The sequence below is a fragment of the Sphaeramia orbicularis genome, chromosome 12 (genome assembly GCF_902148855.1).
Source record: "Sphaeramia orbicularis chromosome 12, fSphaOr1.1, whole genome shotgun sequence".
Classification (NCBI taxonomy): Eukaryota; Metazoa; Chordata; class Actinopteri; order Kurtiformes; family Apogonidae; genus Sphaeramia; species Sphaeramia orbicularis.
The window spans coordinates 5,905,695-5,927,886 of NC_043968.1; the positions used below are offsets into that span (position 1 = coordinate 5,905,695).

Genomic DNA, 22,192 nt, shown 5'->3' on the forward strand with positions numbered 1-22,192 from the left:
CGGTTGCTGTTGTCGTCGCCAGGCCGGAGGCAGAGGACGGAGCAGCACCGAGGCTTTTCTGCGGCTGACAGGTGGGTTTTCCTGCCGTCTGTGGTCCGTGTGTTCGGCCTGCTCCGGGTCCGGGTCCGTGGACCCAGCTGGTTCCGGTGTGGGCTGATGTTTGTGTGTTTTTGTGTCGGTTCAGTCCGTTCTGCGGAGAAAGGCGTCTGTGTGTGTGTGTGTGTGTGTGTGTGTGTGGGGGGGGGGGGGGTTAGTGTGTGTGAGGCCTGGTGGTGGTGGTGGTGGGGGGTTCTTCAGCTGGGCTGGGGCTGTTTCCGCTGGTGGAGGACACGGTGGACCGGCCTGGGTCTGCTCCATCTGCCACTGCACCGCGACAATAGACACCTGCATTACGGCTGTGTGTGTGTGTGTGTGTGTGTGTGTGTGTGTGTGTGTGTGTTATTGCGGTGTTGCTTCACACACAGCCGTTGTCTCCGTGTGGACAGGGAGGGTTTCCTGCATCCATCCTTCCTTCCACCATTCCATTCCATTCCATTCCATTCCAGGGCTGTGACGCACCCTCTGTGTGTGTGTGTGTGTGTGTGTGTGTGTGTGTGTGTGTGTGTGTGTGTGTATCTGTCTGTCCTACATGTCTGTACATCCACATATAAAGAACCACAACTGGACTGGATTCATCCCAGTGCTCAAACTGGTACTAAGTCATATGTGTATGTGTGTATGTGTATGTGTATGTGTATGTGTGTGTGTGTGTGTGTGTGTGTGTGTGTGTGTGCAGTGTGTACACATGTATGAACTGTAGTGGTGTTTGTGCATGGCTGCTGCACACTGGAGGGCAGATAGAGCTGCATTTACACCAACACGTGTGCACAGTCACACACTGGACTACACACCCTGGACTACACACCCTGGACTACACACCCTGGACTACACACACTGAACTACACACCCTGGACTACACACCCTGGACTACACACACTGAACTACACACCCTGGACTACACACCCTGGACTACACACCCTGGACTACACACACTGAACTACACACCCTGGACTACACACACTGAACTACACACCTTGGACTACACACCCTGGACTACACACCCTGGACTACACACACTGGACTACACACCCTGGACTACACACACTGAACTACACACCCTGGACTACACACCCTGGACTACACACACTGGACTACACACACTGGACTACACACACTGGACTACACACACTGAACTACACACCCTGGACTACACACCCTGGACTACACACACTGAACTACACACCCTGGACTACACACACTGGACTACACACACTGGACTACACACACTGGACTACACACACTGAACTACACACCCTGGACTACACACACTGGACTACACACACTGGCCTACACACACTGAACTACACACCCTGGACTACACACCCTGGACTACACACACTGAACTACACACCCTGGACTACACACACTGGACTACACACACTGAACTACACACCCTGGACTACACACCCTGGACTACACACCCTGGACTACACACACTGGACTACACACACTGAACTACACACCCTGGACTACACACCCTGGACTACACACACTGAACTACACGCCCTGGACTACACACACTGAACTACACACCCTGGACTACACACACTGGACTACACACACTGAACTACACACCCTGGACTACACACACTGGACTACACACACTGAACTACACACCCTGGACTACACACCCTGGACTACACACACTGAACTACACACCCTGGACTACACACACTGAACTACACACCCTGGACTACACACACTGGACTACACACACTGGCCTACACACACTGAACTACACACCCTGGACTACACACCCTGGACTACACACACTGAACTACACACCCTGGACTACACACACTGGACTACACACACTGAACTACACACCCTGGACTACACACCCTGGACTACACACACTGAACTACACACCCTGCATGTGTGGACTGTAGGTAGACAGGAGGGTTTGGAATCTGAGTTTTCAGGCCGATACGATCCGGTGTCTCTGATCCGATATATTAAAGATACGTGTGTGGCATCTCACAATGCAGTGTGATACGATTCACACCCAAATCACAATACAGAGAAATTAAACACATTCTGACTGAACATGTTCATTCTGGTTAAAAAAAAAAAAAAAAAAAATATATATATATATATATATATATATATATATATATATATATATATATATATATATATGCAGTGCAATTCAGTGACTTTGATTATTTATTTATCACATAAGACAATGACTTTTACAAAGTGTCTTTAGTTCAGTTTCAGAACACGTGCCTCACATTCAGTCAGTGAAACAGTTCAGACTTTGTTTCCAGTCATTTTTGTTTCTAACTCAACTTCTGACTCCCTCACCGAATCCATTTGTAATGAAATGTATTTGTAATGAAGGTAAAACAGAAAAAGGTTCTGTCACTTTAGCAGACACCTGTGTAAGGTATTATGGGATGTGCTGTTGGATCTGTATGGCACTGTTTAAGGGAGTATCTGTGATATGAACGGCAGTATTCAGTCCAGCTGATCTAGTAGAAGTACTCGTTCATAAACCACATGTTCTCCTCCTTCTGTGTCTGTCACATACACACAGTACAGGATTCATCTGCACATGCTCAGTCCAGTATTCATCTGCACATGCTCAGTCCAGTATTCATCTGCACATGCTCAGTGCGTCCACACAGCTCAGACTGTTCGTGTACAGTGTACACATCTGCGAATCCACGGCGCACGTTAACGTGGGTCTGAAGGAAAGAAAAGCTTTACCTAAATAAATAGTAACACTTTTAAATGACAGTACAAATATATTCTATTGAACGGATCGAATTTTATCGATACAAACATTCAATAACCGATGCATCACGATATCATTCCAAACTTTTCATTCACTCACAGCTTCTGTACCGCTGCACTGGGATCGTACACGCACATGTCGGCGTATCGATGTGTATCAGATCATCTTCCCATCCCTAATAGATAGATAGAACTGTATTGATCCTTTGGACAAAACCCTCAGGAAATAGAGGTTCCGATATCAGCACAAACACTGAATATACACACAAGAGATACTACAAGAAAATAACAAAACAATAACTGTAAAAAAGAAAACAGTATCTGAAAAAAAACAGGCAACTGCACACTGTAAAGAACTAGTAGAAACAACAAGTAGCAAGGTGGTAGTAATAATAATAATAATAACAATAATAATAATAACAATAATAGTAATAATAATAATAATAATAATAATAAGTGGTGCCAGGCACAACAAACCCCGCCCCTTGTACATATCGTAGCTCATTCTGCATCGATCCTGCTGATGTCATCATAGACACAGACAACAGACAAATTGTGACCATTTTAAGTATAACAGGAAAAAAAATTTTTTTGAAAATGCATAAAAAATGTGAACTTTAACCTACTTTTCCCAAAATGTAATCATATCTATTCTGGGTCACTGGCAATCTATAAACCCAGTTTGGTCTAAATTCAACCAATGGTTTTGCTGTTTAAGTGTAAACAAACACAGAAACAAAGCGAACCAAAGCCAACAGGCCTTTCCTCCCCTTCGGGGGGGGGGGGGGGGGTCATAATATACTACTGTGCTACTGTAGTATAAGTACTAGGTCATAATCTACTACTGCACTACTGTAGTATAAGTACTAGGTCATAATCTACTACTGCACTACTGTAGTATAAGTACTAGGTCATAATCTACTACTGCACTACTGTAGTATAAGTACTAGGTCATAATCTACTACTGCACTACTGTAGTATAAGTACTAGGTCATAATCTACTACTGTACTACTGTAGTATAAGTACTAGGTTTATCCCCATGGATGCAGTTTCATTACAGAGAAGCATGGGCTCTACTTTCACACATACATTTACATCAAATAAATCAGATTTTTAGTTTTGATTGTAGACTGAAGCAGTGTGGCTCCATTTTTTTCTCCCAATACTTTACATGTTTATGATTTTATTCAATTGTTTTCTGGTTTCATGAACTAAAGACAAAACCTGATTCAAAAATGCTCAACTGCACACAGACGTTGTTCTCTTCTAGGGCATGGGGAAAAATACTATAAAAGGCACTGTAGTAGAATGTATGTACTGTAATTCCACTTCTGTGTATGTACTGTTACATTGTTAAAAAAAAAGATTAAAAAAAGAATAACATATACTATACTTGTGAGTGCGGCATATAACTCACTAGCGAGAACCTCTGAGTTCTTCTTACACGACATGTATCAGTAAACAAAAGGGTCTGGAATCCAACTGTTCTGTTTGCGGTCTTTACTTAAAACTTAGATTCATACAAACAAAAGATGAATTTCTAAATTAAATTACGTGACGGTCAAAAGACTGTGATGCTCCAGGCTTCAGGCTTCTGGTTCCGCTTCTTTTTCTTTACATATTTATAATCTTAGCGGCCAATAGGATTGCATCACAATTATATCAAGACTTATTACTCAACATTCATATAATATACATAAATTATTAATGATAAACCTAAATATAAATATGAGTTTTTAACTGAAACAATGAATTATTGATTAAATGATTATTTCCTTGAAGAATTGAATTACAGCATAAATCTGCACAAATCCTAAACACATTTGTATTTGATCCCAACAGGATCTAATGTTCTATCACCAAATGTTCCAACTGTGTTCAAACTGAAATTCTGTTTTACAGACATTCCAGTTTCAGATCCTGTTCAAATGTTCAGATTCTATCAGTTCACAACTAACATCAGAACAGGATTTGAGTTCAATCCCAACAAAGGAACCAACATTATTGAATAAAAGAGTGTGAAATAAAAATAAATAAAATAGAAACAAAAAAGAAAAACAAAAATGAACCTCCACAATATCTGCATTTGAATTAGTACCTAAATATCCATACAGTACTTTTTAATATGGATACAGTATTGTGAAATGAAATATCTCGATATATTGCAGAACCCACATTTTCTTACAGCCCTACTGCTTATTAGTGCCAGTTTCAGTGTTTCAGACGGTACATGTGTGCCATCATTCTGCCACAGGTACTCTTAGAGTCACCCACTTGTGTTTCTGAATCATTTCCTCAGCCTGGTTTTTAATTTATGTCAGTAGTGTTTTCTTATAGCAGGTGGTGGTAGTGCACCTTAAACACTAGCTGTCTTCTGTCACACAGAATTCAACTCTTGTGTTTCAACCAGAAGTGAAGTTGTGACATGTTGCTTCATTTTAATGGAGAATTACAACTGATCTATTCACTGTACTGGTTTATTCCCTTTACGTCAGTGTTAGTAAAAGGGAAAAAACTGAACATGTGTCTCCTCGTCTCGCTGCATGAAAATAACACCACTAACATGTAATGTCACTACTAAACTAGTTTAGTCATACACATAAACTACATATATATTATAGACAGTATTTTGTGATTTGGCAGATTCTACGTTCTTGTTTTTTTTATAATTTTTTTTTTTTTCAGCAATGCAACAGTACATACGTAGAAGTGGAATTACAGTACATACATTATACTACATCGCTTTTTATAGTATTTTTTTCCCCACGCCCAAGAAGAGACCAAAGTTTCTGTGCAGTAGAAAATCAATTAAGTACAAAAAGTGACAAATATGTGATATACAAAAATAATAACTGAGCTGACAGAAAATAGGAAAGAGAGAATGAATAAATAAATAAAAATAATAATATAATGTAATATTTAAAAAAAGGAGACACAGCTTGTAGATTCATATGCCTACCTTAAAATATTACACAGTACATTATAATATCAGAAGGGAAAATAATGGGTAGACAGAATGAATTAAGACCAAAAAACACTTAAACACAAAAATGGAGAACAGAGTGGTGGTTGAGATTAATCTGAGGGCAGTGTTCGTAAAGATTGAAATAAAATAATAATAAAAAAAGACTAGCGTAATACTTTTAGAGAGATGGTCCACTTATGTCTTTGGGAGCCAGGACTTTTTGTAGCCAGTTGGATCCAATCCCAGCATGCATCAGTGCTATTATAATGATCCTATAAATCCACATGGGCATCGTTTTTGAACCCCTGGTAGCAACAGAGTTTCATCCAGTCATCCTGTTTCCTCTTCTACAGATTTCATACATTTGGTTCCTGCTCTTCATCCTTGTAGCCAGTAGATGCGTTTCTGTTTCTTGAATTACCGCAGCGAGCGGCCATCTTGTGTGGACAGCGGTCGTGTTTCCTTCTAGTCCAGTGACAGATATGGTTGGAGTCCTGAGGCTTTAGGCTTTCATATGACACCATGGGCCAGTCTGGAACGCAGAATCACCGCGCTAGAGTAGAATGTTCTTCAAAGAGTTATTTGGGCTCGGTACCGGGCCTGGAAGTTTGCAGCAGCATGGACGTTACAATAATGAGCGACAAATGAACACAGCGTGCACAGTAAACCTTATTTTACAGGAACAAAACACCCACAAGATGGAGCACAAGGATGAGTAAGTCTGAGGGTAGTGCAGATGTCAGCGATGTGAACTGACTGATGATGGGAGCGAGCTCAGTGCGCTGGAAATGACGTTTGTGGCTAATTTGGTTTTGATTTGGAACCAGACTGAATGATACACGGAATTTAAATCCATGTTATGTACAAAATAACACTGACCTTTTTGATAGCTGATGGGAGGAGCCAATCAGATTTCCCCTGTGTGACTGTTTGGCTGTTTCTCAGTTTCACTGTTGCTTCGATGGACAGTAGTAGAGCTGAAACATGGGAGCACACCTCACCCTATCCTGCCATGCACGTACAACGTCCACTAATCACACTGTCGCTCTACTGTTATCAGCCAGGGCTCCAGAAAAGTGAACGAACAGGAAGGAAACATGAGCACTTCCCACACAAGATGGCCGCTCGCCGCGGTAATTCAAGAAACGGAAACGCATCTGTAGTGACCTGTGACACTGAGCCCGTTTACATGCACACTAGGGATGTAACGATTACCGGTATAACGACAAACCACGGTAAAATCACAGACGGTTAGTATTACTGTTTAAATTCTAATTCTCATGATAACTGTGTTTGATTACCGCACTTTTAGGGGAAAACGCCTATGTAAAGATCTGCTTTTATGTCAAATATTTGAGTATAGTTTGAATTTATTACAATTTTAATTTTCTATACCTAATATTTGGAACCAATATTCACTTTTAAAGTCTGTGAAAAGGTTCGTTAAACATCTGTGTGTTATTTATGCAATAAATTATATACATTTTTCAAATCAGATTTTATTTTTTTGTGTGTTTTTTGTCCTTTTATGTTTTTATAGTAGGTTAAAGTGAAAAAAATAATAGACAGATGATACAGATGAAGTTGTGCTGAAAAAACAGATCCCAAATATGGGTATAATAAACATTTGTTTCTATAGTATATAAAGGCCAAATCAAAAGGACTGAAAAACAGACAGAATAGACTCAGACCACTAAGGGTTAATATTGGAATGTTTCTGACACAGAAGGGACATTGGGACTGTTATTTTATTTGGTTTATTTATTTATTTTTATATACAACTTGGTTAAATTATTTCAGTGTGTGTATTAGTACTTTTTGAACATTTTGAGCACAATTTCAACAATACTGTGATAATAATGATAATTGTGATAATTTTGGTCACAATAACCGTGATATGAAATGTTCATATCATTACATCCCTAATGCACACTAAAAATCTGATCAATGTCTGATTTCTAGAGTTTTCAGATTACTCAAATGATCACGTAAACAGGATAATCTGATCTGTTTAATCAGGTAACAACAGTAATCTGATTATGAGAAACCAGATTAACACACCTTCTTTCTCCCCAGTCCTCTGATGTTTTTGTGCATGTGTGCAGATTAATCTGATTTCATTCTTTTACATCTGAGTGTAAATGTGGAAAAACAATTCAAATCACAGAAACAGAAGTGGACGACAATAACAGGAAGTTTGAGTCGAGCATCACGTACTCTGAAAGAAATCCAATAATGGGCTGATAACAAACCACGGGGTCGTCCATGGTTTGCCCGGGGGGGGCCGTTTTCTTATAATACTTTTTTTTTGGGGGGGGGGGGACAGTAGCGATCTGTACCGCTTGTACTTTGATGAGGTAAAAGGTAAACTTGCGGCTCATTTCCTTTTCTCTCTCTCCTGAACGTGTGTAAACTTTCATCAGTGTTCAGGACGTTTGTCTGTTCTATTCTATGTCAGACTGATGCAGAGTCAGTCTGCTGAGGATGTTTTTTTGTCTGAAATTGATGGTGTGGGGTCATGGATTAGTGGAAACACTAGTAGTAGACACTCATGCTGGATCTGGACTCCCCTAGTCGGGGGGGGGGGGGGGTACCATGCTGTACAGTATTTGAATGGGACTGCAGTACCAGTTTGGGCCACAATCCTACATACGACACCTTTAAATAGTGAGAAAAATTCCTTTGGGAACTGGCTCTAAAGAATCCCTGGGTCTGTACGGGTTAATTCCATAAGTGACTCAAAATAACATGGACTTCATTGTGTCGTGGCTTTTGTGTCCAGCTGAATGGTAGTACTGTATACAGTATGTATTCACTGCTGAGGTTACATAACACCGCCTCAGTTCATTCAGACGCCCAGCGGTGTGTGTGTGTGTGTGTGTTTTGTGTAAGTGCTTTGTGCGCTTGTTGTGTAATGACTTCAGTGATGTGTTTTTTCTTTGCATCTCATCAGTCAGGACATGTCTGTAAAGATGGAAATGGATATCAACGGCGTGTCCAGGGCACATGTCTCCATTTTACCTGCAGCTGACATCAAGGCCACGTTGAAACCGGAGTTGGAGCGCCCCCGCTGCGCCAGCACCCCCTGCTCCCCCATCAGAGGCACCGTGGCCGGGTACCAGATCCTCCACATGGACTCCAACTACCTGGTGGGCTTCACCACCGGCGAGGAGCTGCTCAAACTGGCCCACAGGTGGTCCGAAAGCACCCCCCAGGACAAGGGCTCCGTACCGGAGGCGGTCCCCAGCTCCATGCCGAGCGCCGTCCCCAAGTCAGCCGACCTGGGCGTCCACCGTTCGTCCCGCATCTTCAAAGCCAAAAGCCGCTACTATCAGCCCTACGACCTTCCTGCCGCCAACGGGCGCAGGCGGAGGCGCATGCCCAGCTCCAGCGAAACCCTGCTCAGGTCTCTGACCCAGGGGGAGTCTGTGAAGGGTCTGCACGCCCCCCTGCCCCTGTGTCTGCTCAAAGGCAAGAGGGCCCAGTCCAAGTCTCTAGACTACCTAAACCTGGACAAAATGAGCATCAAAGAGTCAGCGGACACTGAGGTGTTACAGTACCAGCTGCAACACCTGACGCTGAGAGGGGAGCGCATGTTCACCAGAAACAAGACATGAAAATACAGGAACAGGACATGGAAATACACAAACAGGACATGGAAATACACAAACAGGACATAAAAACACAGAAAAGAGACATGGAAATACACAAACTAGACGTGAAAGCACTGAAAAAAGACATGAAAACACAGAAACAGGACATGAAAACACAAATGAGACATGAAAACACACAAACAATACATGAAAATACACAAACAGGACATGAAAACACTCAAACTAGACATGAAAATACACAAACAGGACATGAAAACACCCAAACTAGACATGAAAACACAAACAGGACATGAAAACACACAAACAGGACATGAAAACACACAAACAGGACATGAAAACACACAAACAGGACATGAAAACACACAAACGACATGAAAACACACAAACAGGACATGAAAACACACAAACAGGACATGAAAACACACAAACAGGACATGAAACACACAAACGACATGAAAACACACAAACAGGACATGAAAACACAAACAGGACATGAAAACACACAAACAGGACATGAAAACACACAAACGACATGAAAACACACAAACTAGACATGAAAACACACAAACTAGACATGAAAACACAAACAGGACATGAAAACACACAAACAGGACATGAAAACACACAAACAGGACATGAAAACACACAAACAGGACATGAAAACACACAAACAGGACATGAAAACACACAAACAGGACATGAAAACACACAAACGACATGAAAACACACAAACTAGACATGAAAACACACAAACTAGACATGAAAACACAAACAGGACATGAAAACACACAAACAGGACATGAAAACACACAAACAGGACATGAAAACACACAAACAGGACATGAAAACACACAAACGACATGAAAACACACAAACTAGACATGAAAACACAAACAGGACATGAAAACACACAAACAGGACATGAAAACACACAAACGACATGAAAACACACAAACTAGACATGAAAACACACAAACTAGACATGAAACACAAACAGGACATGAAAACACACAAACAGGACATGAAAACACACAAACAGGACATGAAAACACACAAACAGGACATGAAAACACACAAACGACATGAAAACACACAAACTAGACATGAAAACACAAACAGGACATGAAAACACACAAACAGGACATGAAAACACACAAACGACATGAAAACACACAAACGACATGAAAACACACAAACGAGACATGAAAACACACAAACGACATGAAAAAACACAAACGAGACATGAAAACACACAAACGAGACATGAAAACACACAAACAGGACATGAAAACACACAAACGACATGAAAACACACAAACGAGACATGAAAAAACACAAACTAGACATGAAAACACACAAACGACATGAAAACACACAAACGACATGAAAACACACAAACGAGACATGAAAACACACAAACAGGACATGAAAACACACAAACGAGACATGAAAACACACAAACGAGACATGAAAACACACAAACGAGACATGAAAACACACAAACAGGACATGAAAACACACAAACGACATGAAAACACACAAACGAGACATGAAAAAACACAAACGAGACATGAAAACACACAAACAGGACATGAAAACACACAAACGACATGAAAACACACAAACAGGACATGAAAACACACAAACGACATGAAAACACACAAACAGGACATGAAAACAGTGGAAGGCCTTTTTTTAGAAGCCTTTCACCATCTTTGGGGATTTGGGTGCTATTTCCAGCTCTGTTTCTTGGACTCAGTTCTTAAACAAAGACACTCTGATAATCCTGTTTAATTATTAACTGGGGACTTTAACCCCGTTCACGTAACGTTGTGGAGAAAATCCTAATTTAGTCCTCACACTGTTAACGAGGTGGTCGAGGTTAAAAGATGTGAATTATTTAAAACTTAGCAATAACTGTTAAACCTATTTATTGGAAGTGTTGTGTGTTTGTACTGGTCAGAGATGCACTGATGGATCAGCTGATGGAACAGCTGATCGAAGCACATATCACATATACTGTATCAGCTTTAAATGTAACATGGCTCATTAGTCCAGTAGGAGTTTTACTGCCATCTGTCAGGAGCTGTGTGTGGGTTTTAGTACGGCACTGTCAACACAACACTTTGAATATGTTTCTTGGTCACATTTGTATTTGCGTTCCTTCAGTTTCAGTGGGTTTTGAAATCACTTATTTTACCATAAGACGGGCATGTGTGGAAACAAACAAACAGAAAGGCAGCGGTTCAGGATCTGAGCTCCGTCTGAATCAAACACGTACATGTAGAGTGGTGGGTCGCTGTAATCCTTCCTTCTCACCAAACTGGAGGTAAAGAATCAAGAGCATTGACTTGATTTAAGTGTTTTTTCTGCTATTTGTGCCTTTACGGGACTACAGCAAGCACTAGACCGGCATCAGAACCACTTTAACCACCATGAATAAGAATATGACCAGTGGAGCTGAGAGGTACAAGTCTGTGACAGGATCGAAGCTGTATGTGTGTTATTATTATAAGACAAACTGGACAAAATCCCATAAGTGTTCAATTATTATTCAACATCCAGTAGAAATATCCACGTTTGACCAAAGGAAACTTGAATCTTAACCCATAAAGACCCAACCAGTCAAACCCATGGCAGTGGATGGACACACTGGGTTTATGTTCAGTTCAGGATATTTTTTTTTACTGAAAAAGTCGCTTTTTCTTCAGTTTTTTTCTGTTGTGATATAATAACCTTTGACTCTACTCTTTTATGAACATCTACATCAGGGCTGTCAAACTCATTTTCTTTCAGGTTCCACATTCAGCCCAATTTAATCTGCAGTGGGCCGGACCAGTAAAATAAGAACATGTTTAACCAATAAATAAGGACAACTGCAAATGCTTTTAGTGCAAAAAATAACATTCAGTTATGCCAGTATTTACATTTACAAACTATCCAAACAAAAAGGATGTGAATAACCTGAAAAAAATGCAATTTGTTAAGAAATATAAGTACAATTTTGTCAATATTTTACCTTGACTTCTCATTTATACATGTGCATTACAGATCAGATCTGCAAAGACACTAAACACTGAGGAACAGGCAGAAAAGAGTTCAAATGGGCTGAATTTTCTTTAGAGATTTCAGGTTCATATTTGTTCAGGTTATTCACATTTTATTGTTAAAGGATAGTTTGTAAATGTAAACATTTTCATAATTTGATGTTTTTTGCACTAAATCAAAGAGAAAAAATTGGTGTTGTCATTATTTATAGGTTATTATGATATTATTTTTGAGTTGGATGCCCTAACTTGCACTTTGCAAATTCATCTCGTGGGCCGGATTGGACCCTTTGGTGGACCAGTTTAGGCCCCCGGGACGCATGTTTGACACCTGTGATCTACATGATCAGTAAATTAACCCATAAAGCAGTGTTTTTCAACCTTGGGGTCGGGACCCCACATGGGGTCGCCTGAAATTTCTAGTCATTAATAAAAAACCAAAAAAGAAAGAAACAAAAAAAAACTAATCAAAAATCTATGTTGAGTTGACAGAGACAATCCCAATCCATTACAGACAAACTGTGAGTGTGAAACTGCAGCACTGTGGTTCTGTTTGTGTCACATGTTCATTGTGGTCAGTTTCAGATGCTGCAGCTCTTTCATCATTCATAGTTTCAGTTCTTGTTTGTTCAGTATTAATTGTCCTCCTTGTAAATCCCAGCTGGACTGACTGGACAGATCCTGAGCCTTTGTGCAGTAATCTACACCTGGATTTACTGCCTCTGTCCACAATAATAGACATTATACAGACTAAATGTCCTCTGAAATTAAGCTTTATTTGAAACACAGTATAGCAAACTATTACATGATCAAAAACAAATTAATTTTAGCAAAACAGTTTTAAATGTCTGGGGTCACCAGAAATTTGTGATAATAAAATGGGGTCAGGAGCCAAAAAAGGTTGGAAACCACTGGCATAAAGACCCACACAACCACAGACGACCAAAACCATCTACTGATCTAAACTGTTTAATACCTGCTGATCCACTAATCCTATCAATACGTGTAAATAATTGGTGTAAAATACAGTTCTTCATCTTTTCATGGTCATCAGATATGACCATATTTGGATGTTCAGAGGCTCCGTTGTTACCATGGAAACACCGTCATCTTCTCCAACATTGATTCAGTTGGATCAATGACAGTGGATGGACACACTGGGTTTATGTTTTATTTTTGCAGCAAAATGGCTCTTTTTCTTCAGTTTTCTCTGTTTCTGATATAATACCCCTCAACTTTAATCTGAGCTTTAATGAACATCTACTTAATCAGTACATTAAATCTAGGAAAGTACCTGATTTTCACTTAAAAATGCAAAATACAGAGGATAATATTAGAGGAAATGAATGAATGAAATTTGTCATTTGACAGCACAGTACAAAGCACAGCACAGCAAACGAAATCACAGTTCGATGTTAAGGACAAAGACTAGTGCTGCCCAAAATGGTGCAAAATGGTAAATGGTGATAAATCACTTAAGAAAGGTTAAGAATAGAGAACATTTCATTTGGGAACTGCCATAAAAGTGGCACTGGGTCTGTATGGGTTAAATATAGGAACATAGATGAGTTTCACCAGAAAAAATGCAAAATTCAGAGGGTAATATTATAATAAATGCTGATAATTCACTTAGGAAAGGTTAAAAACAGAGGAAAATTAATTTGGGAGCTATGGTAAAAGTCACACTGGGTCTGTATGGGTTAATGACAGTGACCGAGGAAACTAGGAAACACCTGTGGAAACTTGTAGAAACACTCCTGCAGCTCCGCCCTCTGTGTAGAGTCATGAAAGGGGTGGAGTTAGTCCCATCTGTAGGAATATTTAGCTTTTCCTAAACCACATCAGTGCATCTGTACTTATGGGTGCATATTATTCTGCAGATGTGTGTGTGTGTGTGTGTGTGTGTGTGTGTGTGTGTGTGTGTGTGTGTGTGTGTGTGTGTGTGTGTGTGTGTGTGTGTGTGTGTGTGTGTGTTTTCAGTCCAGCTGGTTAAACCATGTGTCTTCAGTGCCTCCACTGCAGGAAACAACCCTTTCTTTTCTGCACCTGCTTGCACTGTGGGACTGTGTGGACGCTGTCACAGTGTCACCGCCGTCAGTTCACACAAAACGCTGCAATATTTGTACATAAGCCAAGCCATCGGAACACTTCTGCGTGCACCCGTTTGACTTATCGGACTATTTGTTGTGCTGTGATTGTAACTTTTTAAGTCAGTTCTGTTCAGTTAGTGTGTTTTTGTTTGTTGGTTTTTTTTTAAACCTAAAGGCAATAGAGCAGGGGTGTCAAACTCATTTTAGTGTGGGTTCCACATCCAGACCAATCTGATCTACAGTCCAATAATAACAGCAGAAGAACCCACACAAAAGAATGACTGCAGATTTACTACTGGGTTTGATGGGGAAAAAATATTACATTATGTCTATGAATAATGACAACTTCAATTTTTTGTCTTTGTTTTAGTGCAAAAAATAACATTAAATTATGAAATTATTTACATTTAAATATTATTTTAATAATTTACATTGTCAAATTCATTTTAGTTCTGCTAAATAATTCAGCTAAATTAGATCTGCAGTGGGCCGAACCAGTCAAATAATAATAGAATAATATAGAAATAATGTCAACTCCAAACTTTTCTCTATGTTTTAGAGTGAAAAAAGTAAATTTACATTATGAACAGGTTTACATCTACAAACTATCCTTTCAAAAGATGTGAATAACATGAACAAACTGAACAAATCAGTGTAATTTTAACATTATTCTGCCTCAGTTTGTCATTTCCACATGTACATTAGAACTGACAGATCACAGTGGATCTACAAACACACAAAACATTTAATAACAGACAGAATATTGATAAAAATGTTCTTATTTCTCTTAAGACATTTCAGGTTGTTCATATTTGTTCAGGTTATTCACTTTTTTTTTTTTTTTTTTTGCAAAAATTATGCTTTGTTTTAGTGTAAATACATGAAAATATTTACATTTACAAAGAGAAACATCTGCAGTTATCATTATTTCTCTGTTATTAAGATAGTAATTATTATGTAAATTATGATAATTTAGCTTTTTATTCTTCTGTACGACAATGTTTTTAATTGTACAGCTGCTTTATGTCTTTAATCTATTCTTGTATTTTATTTTATTAGTTATTATTATTATTTTTTATATTTTGGTTTTCCCCTGTAAGTCACTTTGGAAAAAAGCGTCTATCAAATACATAAATGTAATGTAGTATTTTATTGAATCCTGCCCACTGGAGGTTGAACTGGTCTGAATGTGGAACCTGAACTAAAAGGACTGTTAATTTCTTCAGTGTAATTTTTGCATTTCACAAATTCATCCCAGGGCCGGACTGGACCCTTTGGTGGGCCGGATTTGGGCCCCAGACCACATGTTTGACACCTGTGCTACAGAGGCTTAGTTGAATTGAATTGAACTCTAGCTTTAACATCTTTGTGTTGAATGTCTGTGATTCTGACATCTTTGACATTATTATTCCGATATATAAATAATATTGTTTTGTTTCTAAAAATGGAGACAATCAGAGTAATCAGAGTACTTTGGTCTCATTGTTCTTGTGTTCTTGTTCACCAGTTACAAATGTTACACAGGGTCTGTTATAAAAAGTCATGGAAACATTTCAGAACATAGATAATCTGCTGCTTTTTTTTTTTTTTAATTAAAATACACTAATACTTTGAAAGTGTTAATGTTGGTTTTAAAACGTTCAGACAGAAAATAGTTTCGATGTGTGTTGCATCATCTGCAAATGGGAAATAAAAGTTACAAATGTGTAAAATGATTTGTGTGTAAATTTGGGATGTTCATAAACCACACACACACACACACACACACACACACACACACACACACATAGGGACATTTAATGACACGTAAAACTATTTTACAAATGCACACACTGTAATGTGATCACACACAGATGTCAGAGTTTTTGCAGATAATTAACTGGAAAAAAGTCAAATATCTTTTTCTTTCTTTTTTTGCATACAGAGCTTTCTGAAAATGAGCAAATATGTGAAGTTGAGGTTCTAAATCTGCTGAAAAAGGAATATTTCTGCAGGTTTGGATCTGTTTGTGCATTTGTCCAATAAACACAAATCATTTGACACATTGTACGGTTTATTTCCCTGCTGTGTTTAATGGAACACTGCGTAATAAGAGCATTTTCTCTGTAAAACGTGAGGTTTAATGATATTCAGTACTTTAGTGAATGATCCACTTATTTTAGCGTCTGTGCAGGTAAATGTTGTTTTATCAACAATACATTTATTTTATTTATTCTTTAGTCGACTGTTCATTTTAAGAGTGATGGAACTGGACAAAAACAGAAGTCATTTTTATTTGTAAATAACTTTTCCGTTGTAATATTCAGCCTGTTGAAGCCATACCTTTCATTTATTGTGCTTAACCTATTTTCTTTTTATTGAAATATAATAAATCCACAAAAGTTTGTCATGGACTTTTTTTTTTATTATTATTCATTTTGCTGCAGTTGTAGTGACTGTAGTGGGAATAGTGCGAATGATGAAAACATGATAATATTAAACCACAGAAGGGTGTTTCATTGTTGTGTTTTGTAAAAAAAAAAAAAACTGTTCTGTGAAATATATTTAACAGTTGAGATTGGACAAATAGTGTTGTGTTTGCTAAAATCTTGATTTTTGTTCATTTATTACCTTTTGTGAAACATGTTATGACCCTCAAAGGCCACCGTAGTGCATTAAATCATATGAAAACACACATTTCATCTACAGGAAATCAGTTAAACTACACAAATCCTGTCAACACACGTTGCTGTGTGTGAAGAATGTGTGTAAAATAATGTTTACACTTGTCTAGTGGATGATAACGTCTAAAACAAATGCACTAAAAACCAGAACATGAAACCCCCATTTATGCAGAACACAGTAACAGTTCATAATACCACTTCAAACTATTTATTATGAAACACAATATTTCACAAAAAACATTTAAAAAAAAATTATAAAACACAAACAAAAAGCATTTTACAAAACAAAATACAATAACGTTTTACGCAAAACACAACATGTATCTACATTTCAGAACATGGAAGAGGTGGGACTGATCTGATTTGTGATTGGTCAAGATTTGTGGAATGTAGTGTTTTGACCCTCAAGGGCCACCGTATTTTATTTCTTTAACTCTCATTAACCCATAAAGACCCAAACCATCGACTGATCTAAACTGTTTAACACCTGCTGATCCACTAATCCTATTAATACATGTCAATAATTGGTGTAAAATACAGTTCTTCATCTTTTCATGGTCATCAGATATGACCATATTTGGACGTTCAGAGGCTCTGTAGTTACCATGGAAACACTGTCATCTTCTCCAACATTGATTCTCCAGTCAAACCCATGGAGTTGGATGAATGCCAGTGGATGGACACACTGGGGTTATGTTCAGTTAATGACAGATTTAACTAAAGAACTCACTTTTTCTTGACTTTTCTCTATTTCTGATCTAATAACCCTCAACTTTAACTTGAGCTTTTTATGAATGTTTTCATGATCAGTAAATTAAATACAGCTAAAAACAGGAAAATACCTGATTTATACTGATAAAAAGCAAAATACAGGGGATAATATAATAAACAATGATAAATCATTTAAGAAAGGTTAGATATGGATAATATTTCATTTGTGAACTGCCACAACAGTAGCCCTGGGTCTGTGCGGGTTAAACATCAGCCGCTAATGTAGAAAAAGCATCACCTGTGGCCAGAGCCAGACACAATGACGCAGCCTCTGTTGCCGTCGACGACCGTACAGACCAAATACACACCCATGAAGCCAAAAAGACGACAACACTCTGAAAGTCCAAGGGTGTGTGAAGCGTCACTGCTGTGTGTGCTGTTTCAGCTGTTCACTAAATGTCCACCGGATGGAACCAATGACTGTTACTGGATTAAAGCTTCTACTGATGAAAAACAGTTTTAGTGAAAACTGTGTGTGTAAATGTGTGTGTAAACAGGACCATCAGCGCCGCCACGGCCTAAGGAAACTGGAACACTTCCACATGGACCCAACCATTTTAACCTTGTTTTATCGTTCCTTTATTGAGTCTGTTTAGTCTTTTTGTCTGATGCCGTGGTTCGCTCAGACCTCAGTTTCAGAGAAACTCACTGAATCAAACAGTCAGATGGTCCAGTCGCCTGATTGGTCAGTCCCAGTCATGTCCCTCCTCCCTGTCCACTAAACAGGTGCAGAGGATGGTTCCATCAGTTCTGAATAATGACTCCATCCTTTACCAGGTGAAGTTCAGCTCCTTTCCTCTGGACGCAGGTTCTTAGTCCCAGGTTCAGGACACAGCGTTTATAAAAACAGTTTTGTTCCTGTCGCCGTCACTGAGCTCAAGAAGAAACAGTGACATTGCACTGTGTTTACTTATTTTAGTTATTTATTCCATTTCTTTGCTCTATTTATTATTATTGTGACTTCAAATTTTTAAATTTTTAAATGTTATGTTCTCATCCTGGTTTTTTATCCCAGATTGTTTTTATCTTTTCTGGTTTTTTTTGTGTTTTATTGCATCTGGTTTTTATTTATTTGATGTTATTTATTTCTTTTATTCTTTTCCTTCTCCATGCTGCTGTACTGATGAACGGTGGAACACTGAGCACTGTTTGTCTTTTAGTCCTGTCTGTAAGCACGATCAAGTACCTGTCTTACATGTTCAACGTATGTACTGTTGTTATACCAAAGCGATCTCCTAGACTGCAAAACAAATCTACCCACGGGTACAAATAAAGGAACCTTGACCTTGACCTTGACCTTGACCCATCAAACATGTGGAAGACGACGACATGGAATTAAAGACGGAACCGTTGGGTTTGTGTCAGAGGGAAGTGACGCACATCACATGTCTGGAATGAACGGAAAAATAATGTACATTATTATTATTACATTATTATTATTATTATAATCAGAATTATACAAAAAGGCCTTTTCCAGCAAATAAGAAATTTGACCACCAGGGGGCGCTGATGACACCCTCAAAAAATGGGTTTAAAATGGTTTAAAAACCTCAGAAATGATTTATTGATGCCTTCAGAACCATGTAGGACTGTTTTTAAAGGTATTAAAAAATAGGACCAGAATTTCATGTTTTGGAACACGTACTATAGCCTTATGTTTGACCACCGGGGGGCGCTTCATATTCAAAGTCATAAAAAATCTGAACTTTGACCTCCTTTGGCCAAAATTTAATCACGTCTATTCTAAATCCCTGGTTATCTGTATACCAAATCTGGTATGAATTCAACCAATAGTTTTGCTGATACAGACGTTTGAAATTTCACCCATTATAAGTAAATGCAGGAAAAAAAGATTTTAAAAATTCCTCAATTTTTTTTTACTTTGACCTACTTTTCCCAAAATGTAATCACATGTATTCTGGGTTACTAGCAATCTGTAAACCCAATCTGGTATGAATTCAACGAATAGTTTTCCTGTTAGAGTGTAAACAAAGAAAAAAAGAAACAAACAAACAAAGTGAACCAAAAATAATCCACCTTGCCCCCCCTTCAGGGGCGGGGTCACAAAATCTGTTTGATGCTTTGTGAGTTTTCGTCACCGTGGGAGACGTCGTCACCATGGCAGTGACTCACTACTCCCTCTAGTGGTCACATAAATCCACTGGTATGAATACATTCAGTTCATCTCTAGTTCAATACGTTGGTGTTTTTGTTAGAACTTCAGATCCCTTTATTCTAAACACTAAAATAATAATCTTTTTTAATTATTTGACGGTAGAAATATTACATATAAACCTTTAAAACACTCAAAACCAGTCAGTCTGAATCAGTGTACATCAAACTGGGACTTTCATATTATTTTCCTTCAGATTCAGTTTTTATATTTGAGAAGTCTGATATTAAATCAATCTCAGCTTCAACCAGTCCTCCAGTTTTAGTTGTTCTTTTATTTTTATTTTATTTTTTTTTATAATTTTTTCCTTTTAATACCACATTGAACACTTTCACTTCTACTTAATATTAATAATAGTTTTTTTTAAAGATGAGTTCACACACTCCTACTAATAATGATCCCTGATGACACTATTGACTTTTAATTCACACTTCAGATCTGAATGTTTAAAATGTTTAACTTTGAAGTTTGTACTTTTTCTAGAATTTCACAACAATTGACAATATTTATTTATATTTTGAAATAGATAAATGAATGAATAAATAAATAAATGTATGTACAAAAAAAAGTAAATAAAGACTAAGTAAAAAAAAAAATCAGAATTAGTTTTGTAAGAATCAGACAGAGAACGACGCAGTGACTGAAATATTTATTCACTAACTGTTGAAAGCAGTATCAAAAGCATTACTTTTATTTATGAAAAAAGTACATCAAAGCAGAAAAAGAGTCAAAGAGTTGATAGAAAAGTACAGAAATCTTTATATTTCATTATCACACATTACAACATGCTCAGGATTTAATCAACTTGTCAAACAAACACACAATAATTATTTACAATAATAACAAACTGGTGTTTTTAATGTGCCTCTGTATTTTCTATGAGTTTTAGGTGAAGTCGTCAGTACAATGAGTAAACAGGACAATGGGATGTTCAGGAGTCTGTGGTCAAATAAAATAAAACAAAATAAAATAAATAAATAAAATAAAATAAAATAAAACATAAAAATAAGATAAATAAATAAAAATTAAATAACACATAAAAAATAAATAAAATAAATTAAAATTAAATAAAATAAAAAAATTAAAATTAAATAAAAAATAAAAATTCAATTCAATTCAATTCAATTAAAATTAAAATTAAAATATAAATAAAATAAAATAAAATAATTAACAAAAATAAAATAATACGTAAAAAATTAAATGAAATAAATAAAAAATAAAAAATAAAACTAATAAAATAAATAAAATATAAGTCCATCTGTGTCAGTAGTTGTTGGTCCAGAAAAGAATGTCTTGTAAAAAATTACGAGAGAAAAAAAAAAAAAGAGTTGACAGTCAGTAGACAAAACGCAAACTGGGAAATGGAATATGACATTAAACAACCTGATAAAAAAAAACTGATATTGAAAGGATCTGGAAAATGTCTTTTTTTTTTTTAGTCTTTTTTTTTTTTTTAATCTTTTTGGGGTTCGGGTTCAGGTTCGTCGGTTCATGGTGTGTGCAGTTCACATCCTGGTTTCTTCTGACGGTCGGCTCATGTAGTCCTGCAGCGCCTGATGCAAAGGTAACCACTTCTGAATGGATGCCTTTAGAGCGACGATCCATCTGTAAAAAACAACCAGAGGAAACCTGAACACGGCAGCGTTCTCCTGTTACTGACAGTGGAGCTGCTGAAAGGAATAAACGGAGTGTTCAAGTCAGTTTTCAGACGCACTATAACCGCAGATCACCACTAGGGTACGCCAACGCACAGGCACCACCATTAGAAAGCATCGACTGAAACACTTGGGGGGGGGGGGGGGGCTATCCCAGCTGAGGGGTTAGGGTTAGGGTTAGAATCTTCTCAAAGGGACAGCCCCAAACAGGAATCTCGTCACTTGACCGTTCATTAAACTCCACTTAAATGCAGATTCTACTCAGTACTCGGGGGCTGTATCATTTATAGCTCGTTTACTTAAATATTCATGTTTTCGTAAAATTATTTTAGTTGATTCCTATCATTTTCGTCTTCATGTGAGACAGGTGGGCGA

General features: G+C 37.9%; 1 protein-coding gene and 1 long non-coding RNA gene across 3 annotated transcripts in view; one reads left to right on the forward strand and one right to left on the reverse strand.

Moving 5' to 3' along the window:
- The window catches only part of macir (macrophage immunometabolism regulator), a 26,102-nt gene continuing 3,910 nt past the window's right edge, over window positions 1-22,192 (forward strand). Inside the window, exons 1-3 of one of the 2 annotated variants that reach the window (XM_030149108.1) lie at window positions 1-71; window positions 8,758-9,422; window positions 11,093-11,514. In XM_030149108.1, the coding sequence (XP_030004968.1) occupies window positions 8,765-9,421 (657 nt within the window). In that variant the 5' untranslated portion in view covers window positions 1-71; window positions 8,758-8,764 and the 3' untranslated portion in view covers window position 9,422; window positions 11,093-11,514. Of the gene's footprint in view, window positions 72-614; window positions 692-8,757; window positions 9,423-11,092; window positions 11,515-22,192 lie in introns of those variants that run through there. The other variant, XM_030149109.1, reaches the window with a different exon arrangement.
- Window positions 20,793-21,451, reverse strand: LOC115429553 (uncharacterized). Its single transcript, XR_003936804.1, has 2 exons — window positions 21,393-21,451; window positions 20,793-21,101 (listed from the first exon to the last, which is right to left on the reverse strand). It is a non-coding gene; the product is annotated as an uncharacterized LOC115429553 (long non-coding RNA).